This window comes from Pygoscelis adeliae, unplaced genomic scaffold (assembly GCF_000699105.1).
Source record: "Pygoscelis adeliae isolate BGI_AS28 unplaced genomic scaffold, ASM69910v1 Scaffold4, whole genome shotgun sequence".
NCBI lineage: Eukaryota > Metazoa > Chordata > Aves > Sphenisciformes > Spheniscidae > Pygoscelis > Pygoscelis adeliae.
The window spans coordinates 1,378,047-1,384,987 of record NW_008824986.1 but is presented as its reverse complement, the minus strand read 5'-3'; the positions used below and the strand labels follow the sequence as shown (position 1 = coordinate 1,384,987).

At 45.5% G+C, this 6,941-nt stretch overlaps 1 protein-coding gene across 1 annotated transcript in view; it reads left to right on the top strand.

Moving 5' to 3' along the window:
- COL13A1 (collagen, type XIII, alpha 1) overlaps positions 1–6,700 on the top strand; it is a 92,693-nt gene extending 85,993 nt beyond the window's left edge. The window contains exons 37-38 of the mRNA XM_009325984.1: positions 2,162–2,248; positions 6,653–6,700. Of these exons, the coding sequence (XP_009324259.1) occupies positions 2,162–2,248; positions 6,653–6,700 (135 nt within the window). The remainder of the gene's footprint in view (positions 1–2,161; positions 2,249–6,652) is intronic.
- The last annotated feature ends 241 nt before the right edge of the window (positions 6,701–6,941 follow it).

Here is a 6,941-nt window from a genome sequence, read left to right as displayed (position 1 = left end):
CTTCAGACAGCAGCAGCATGCATGGCACTTTAATATGAAGATTTTCAGTGTTAAGTACATTAAAAATGAGGAACCACTTTGTTAAGCTCCCAAATGGTTTGCCAAAATTCTCTCTGTTATTTTAGGCAGTAGTGCTTTTTAAATCCCAGAAATGCTCCTGCTGCCCTTTGTTCAGCGTGGGAGTACAGCATAGCTGCGCCTGGGGACAGGCAGAGACAGTATCGTGGCACTAGGTAGCAGTGGGAACAGATGGCCTTTCAAGTAACCCAGCTGAAAAAGTGTAAACCCCCCCCCCGGACTTGTGCTACCAAGCTGATATCTTCACTGTTATTTTAATGCCTGTGGTTTTTTTTTCTTGTGTGTATGTGCATCTTCCTTGCTCCTACAGGTCCACCTTTGTCCCCTTTATCCCTTCCTCCTCTTCCGCCTTTCTTCCTGGTTCCTTCCTCCTTCCTCCAGAGCAACCCATGCTGCATTTTCCTGGATTATCCTCTCTGTTCCAGTGCTTGGTTCTGGGTGACTACTCCTCATTGCCTCTCCTCTCCCATCCATTTCTCTTGCCAGCTTTGGGTTTAATGCTTTTTTTTTTTTTAAAAGAAGAAACAGCAACCTGTGCTCTCTCATTTAATGCCTTAATTCCTTAACCCTCCCCACAAGGATCCTAAATTCAATTCCCTGTGCCGCAGCCCTTTCCCCTGTTTTACGCTCGGCAGCTTTGAGAATTTCCTCTGTTATACAGAAAGAGTTGGTATAGACATAGCGTGGGTATTTGCCAGTTACACCTTGCCTTGGCTGACCTGCTGCGGGTGGGATGTATCCTCCCTTGGTGAGGAAGGGCAACAGGGCATCTGGGCGTTCCCTCAGCCCCTTTTGTGGCTGGCTTTCACTGGCAGCTTTTCATGCTGCCCCTCCACAAGAGAGCAAGCCTCCTCCTTGGTTATGACTTTTTAATTTGTTTCCCCCCTGCCCTGTCTCTGGTGTAACTCAACCTGGAGCCTGCGGAGAAATTGTAATACCAAACCATCGTCAGAACTGCACCTTCCTGGGGTATGTCTGTGCTGCTAAATAAGAGGACCAGGGACCAGTTGCCGCCCTGTGGCTGTGCTGCTTAGGACTAGTCCCTTATCTAACAGGTTTTTCTGGGGGAGTACTACTCAGAGCATCCCAAAGGACAACCAGGCTGTGCAGACTGTTGGGGCTGAGTAATTCCTTCATTCTCTGGCTCTTTTCTATTTAGCAGCGTTGACGCACCCCAGTGCACAAACCACTGTAAGACTCAGGCAAGCAAGCACGCTCGTTCAAGTTAAAGCTTTTCTGCTCTGGGATATGGAAATAATTTTACATCTTAAACAAACAAACAAAAAACCCCAACCAAAACAAAAAAAAACCCACCACACAAAAACATCCCCAGCTTTTAAGGAAAATCTAGCAACCCCTGGTGGCAAACACTGTTCATTAAACAATTTAAGGGAAAGCTTCTAAAAACACTCCCATGCGTGAGAATTTCTTTTAAGAATGAGAATTCAGAGTAGTAAGAAGAGTACCATCAACACAGGGAGTCTGGGCCAACAGTGCCTTCCTACTGCAGCAGGAGAGCCTGCTTGGGGTCTGCCTGTCTTCTGAGCCACTAGGCATCTAGATGCTACCCTGGAGCTCCTGTGGCAGAGGAGGGACCCTCCCAGCCAGCTGGAGTTTGAGATGAGGTGGCATGCTGCTGGCCAGAGGAGTGTTTTCCCATCCTGTGAGTCTAGGGTCAGCCAGTTCTCGGCAGGTGCCTCTGTCTCCACCACTGAATGTATAGGAAGCCCAGAGAAGTAGTCTTCTAATGACGGTACTGATGGAGAAGGAGTAGTGCTCCGCTGGCTGACTGTAGGCCTGTCCGTAAAGTTCAGAGGCACTTGTAAACCCTTTGATGCAGAGCCCTTACAGTCTGTCAGTGTGGGATTTTAGCAATGGCCAATGTGTTTATGCAGCTAAGTAACGGTTAATAGCTCCATACGTTGTTTTTCACTTAACATCTCAAAGGGAGATTTCTCTTCTTTTAAAATGTTTCCTAAATGTTTATCCTTTTTCTAAACTATCGCTGACATTTGTTTGAAATGGATGATCCTAAAGCTTTTTTGTGTATTCTTTTTTTCTTGGACTAAACTATTATTTACAGGGGGAGAGGGGCAAGAAAGGCTCTAGAGGGTCTAAAGGGGATAAGGGAGACCAAGGAGCGCCTGGATTAGATGCACCCTGTCCGTTGGTATGTTCTGTTTCATCAAATGTATTGTTTTAAGATTTGTTGATGGGGAAGAAGGAAGGAAATCCTAACTTAAATAATGGTCTTGCAAAAGTACAACACTCAGATAAGGCCCAGCCTGGTTCCCGCTGCAGTCTATGGCAAAGCTGCTCCCTTCAGTGGGGAACCACTGATCCTTTGAGCAATCAGGCTGTTGAGTAACCGTGTTTATATTCCTTCCTCTTCCAGGGCTCACAAATGTTTGGGGTACATGGGGGCGTCCCATGTGCTGGGAGCCCAGGGCTTTTTCCTTTGTGGACAGAGCCCTGTGTCTCCTTTGCTGCTAGTTACGGCTCTTCTCCGGAAATGTTTAGTGTCGTCGTGTCTACGTAACAGCAAAACCTGAACGCTGTTTTTCTTGCCTTGGAATAATGGCCAGCTGATGTGATCACCTGAGAGCGACACAGGGCACTTCAGCTGCACTACCCAGAGGGAAAACAAATCTCAGTTATTTTAAATGGGAGAGGATATGTTTCTGTCAAAATATATTGTCTATAACTCTAGACAAATTAATAAATATAGCAGTATGTATATGTTTTCATCTAAACCCATGCGCTGCAGCAAACACTGCCATAAATCCCAGGAGAACTTGTGGATCATGCATCTAGAAATTCAGCTGTTGGGTTTCCTAGTGAGGGTAGGAAGAATGGATGATTTCAAAATGGAGGAAACACCATTCCCATCCTCTCAGATTTAACTCAGAGAAGTATCTCCTGACTTGTAGATTGCGGAAAAACAGAAAGGAAACTGCTACTACTGATTACGCAGGCAACAGTAAAACTGAAAACACGGGCCATCTGTATTCTGGGTATGCAGCAGAGTGCCCTGCGACAGTCCCAGTGGGGTCTCAGCCTCTCCTCCCGTGACATGGAGGTGACTGGCATTAACTGAAATAACGATAGTGGTTGATTTCATAAACAGGGTCTCCGAGGTTTTAAAGGCGAGAAGGGTGAGCCGGGGTTACCTGGGCTGGACGGCCTGGATGCCCCATGCCCATTGGTATGGCGTACCTTCCCTTTCCTGCATGCTTGTTTGCTTTTTGTATCTTGGTTGTTATTTTCTGATAGCTCCGAATAGTTGCATGCCCTAGAAACACCTGGCAATTCCTTCCTTACCTATCTCCGTCCTACCTTCCCTCACGCTGCTGTTGTCAGAAACAGGCCCTTGCCTTCATGCTATGATTCACAGCTGCTGTCAGCATTACTTTGTGGCATGAGGAAAAATGTAACGGGAACGCAAATTTATTTACAACTGCTTCAATTCTTCCTTTGCCTTCGCTTTGAGAACTTTCAGTAGACTAATGTATGAAGACCTGCCTCTGCACTGGCTTGGCTTTCTAGCAAGGAGCTGCAGTGCTCATGTCCTTCATTAACTCTGTTTTTAAGTGTTTGTATGTGGCTAGCACAGCCTAATGCCTCTCGGTATTACCTCAGTCACCCTATGCATTAAGATGACTGAAAAAAATGGTTATCCTGTTAGCAAGCCCATGTGAAACACATTAACCGGACACTTATCTCCCTTGATTCCTGCTAGACAATTCCTATTTGTGACTCTCCCCAGAAGTCAAAATGGTACTCATAGCATCCATGAAACTTGAATTTTGAATTGCCTGTTTCCCGATATCCATCCTGCTCAAGTATTAAAGGGTGATAGCTGTATTTATTGCCTCATCTAACCCAACTATTGTAGGACAAAGGAATTCAGGAACACTTAACTTCAACAGGTTTCTAAGTATCCCATTAAACATCACCAATCTATTAATTTACTCCGAGATTTTCTGGAGATGCAGCATTCAGGTGAGGTTTTTGCTCCCTACAGCAGTCTCAACAACTCCACAATACATTGAAACTTGTACTCCCCTGCCCTTCCTGCCCCCGTTTGGCATGACTAGGTTTGCTTGAGGATGGTCATTCCAAGCTTTATGCTCACTTAAAGATGTTTGATGCCATTTACAAGGGATGGGATATCAGTTAGTTCAACTAGCTGGAAAAATGTGTCCCAAAGAAAAAAGCCATATTTAGTTTAGAAGGTTTTCTTAGTTTCCTGAAGAAACTAGCCCTGAAATTGCCACTAAAAGCCTTTGTTATTTGACCTTTGTGAAGAGCTGACATTAGTCTTCCATCCAGCATTCCCTCCTTTCTGCACTGCCATTGTCTCTTTGGGGCAGTGACTGTAACGGTGACTACTTGTAAAGTCTCGGTTGCTGGGGCAGTGACTGTAACGGTGACTACTTGTAAAGTCTCGGTTGCTGCTCCTTAAATTCTGGGTAGTAGAAAGAAACTCTTCTGCCAGTCCCACAGGTGAAGTAATACTTGTGCAGAACAGTCCACAAAGGAGAAAAAACACTGAGCTGTGTGTTTCACCTCCCACTGATAATAGCCAGGTTTCTACGGAGTAAGTTTTGGCTGAATAAAGCACCTGATTTCACAGGCGCAAGGACATTCTCCCAGTGCCTTGGTAGACTACCTTTCTTATTTTGTCTCTGCTCTCAGTTACGATTCACCCCGCATGGCCATATTAGAACGTACACTTTTTTTCATACCTATTTTTGTTAAGGGAAACTTGCCAGAAAATCTGGTGAAATACAGATGCCATTATTTTTTTATATGTAGTGTTCTGGCATGCAAGCTAGCTTGGGAATGTGAATAAGCATGTTTTTTGATGCAACTAGGTTAAAAGCTTAGCATCCAGCTGACACATCCATGTGTGTAACTTATGGAGGCCGTGAACTAACGCTTTACAAATCTGAGATATGCGGAAGGAGATACTTGGTACTAACAAGCATGTCGCGTTTCCTGCAACAAACACTTCCTTGTGACCCTGGTCTTCCTTTGATCCCTAAGCTGTAACTCCCTGGCCTCCCATTCCTTCATACACCTAACTTCCCATCTCCTCCTGCAATGCACTACACCAATCATTCCTACCACCACCAATGTACCAATGGGAACGCCACAATTTACCCAGTAATTAACCCGTAACTCAGTATTTCCACATAGTGGGGGGGGGAGGGGGAGGAAATATCACAAGGAGACCACGGTCTAAAAAAATGCATTCAGAAAGCAGTACGGTTGTAGCATTGTGGCAACATTCACTTCAGTCCCTTGAAAGTGTGTCTCCTTTAAATAGTCTATTTCTCAATATACTACTGTGCATTTGCTTTCCTGTTTGGTTTTTTCCTCCCCCCTTCTCAAATGGGATGATATGCACTGCAGATTTCTCACGCGGTACTTGAAGAAGTGAGAACCGAGTCATTTGAATGAAGACATGTGCCTGCATTGTGCGTTGTACAATTTCATTCCCTGCTCTTGAGTTTTCCTGGGGAATAGCAATAGCCCATGAATCTGACATGCACACGCAGCAGAAGTATTTGACTTCTCACGTCAGAGGTGTAGCCCCTTACATGTGACTTTATCTCCTGCTCAAGAGCACCTTATCATTGACATAATTTCTTGTTTTCTCACATCAAGTAGGGCTGCACTGAGATGAAATTAATGGCAGTAATTCACAAAAGCATTTCCCAACCATATAGTCTCGGTCTTTTAATAAATAGCACAGCCCTTAAAGTATCAGCCTTCTTCAACGTTAAAAAAATAATAAAAAAAAAAAAATCACATGCCCGCCTTGGGATGTGTAGCCCAAGACTTCAGGGTTGCAGAAGTGCCAGGGGATTTTCACAGAAATCTCACTGACTTTATTGAGGCAAAAGCCCCCTCTCAGGGAGTCAGCTGAGACATCCTCAACCAGCACAGGGTCTGCCCAGCTTCTTGCCTTCCTAATTTCCCTGGAGCAGGATCTTCTCAGAGGCAAGAGGGGACAGCTGGGCAATCTCTCACATGATAAAGCAAAGCCTTTAACAAACAGGGCAGAAAGGAAATGGAGTTTTTTTCCAGACCCTCCTCAGGACCCAAGGTTAATGCTGCCTCTGGGGTTTGCTTAGAACCTCAGCATTACGGAATCAAGACCGAGGACATAGACCAGCCATCTCGTGCTTTCCGTTGCCAACTTCCTGTGATACTTTTCTGGCTGAATGGGACCTCCTGTGTTCCCTCCTTCCTTCAGGGAAGCCTGGCTAAACACCTTCCTCAGCAAGGAATGAGAACGAGCCTATGGACCTCGTGTACCTAAGTTCCTTGCGTAACCTGCAGGCAACACCCCTTTTCAGCCCCGGCCCTTGCTTCAAGCTACACTGGTTATGTCAGCCAGAAGTCTGGGTCACTCCAAAGGGGTGAGGAATATCTTTCAGACTATTCCTCCAGCCCTGGTTCAGACTGTTTGTTGCAGCTGTAATAGTTGACCCACTCCTTCTTCCCTTGTTCTCTGCACTATTTTCCGTGTCCTAAACTGCTATTTCATCCGTCTTTTTTGCAGGGGGAGGACGGCCTTCCAGTTCAAGGCTGCTGGAATAAGGTAAAATAATCCTGGAAGCGTTGTGACTGGGCTGAGCTGGCAGTCCTGCAGGTCCTGCTGATGTTTTTCAATGAGCCTGGCTAAGAGCAAAAGAGGGGTGGAAGCATGCATGGGATTTCCAGGACCATACCCCTGAAAAGCAGCAAGCAAAACTCTCCCTTGTTTGTATATTGCTGTTCAGTTTTATAGGCTAAAAGGGAGAGAATTGTACTTGTGGCCTTTGAGCTCCCTGGTCTTGAAGCGGTCCAAT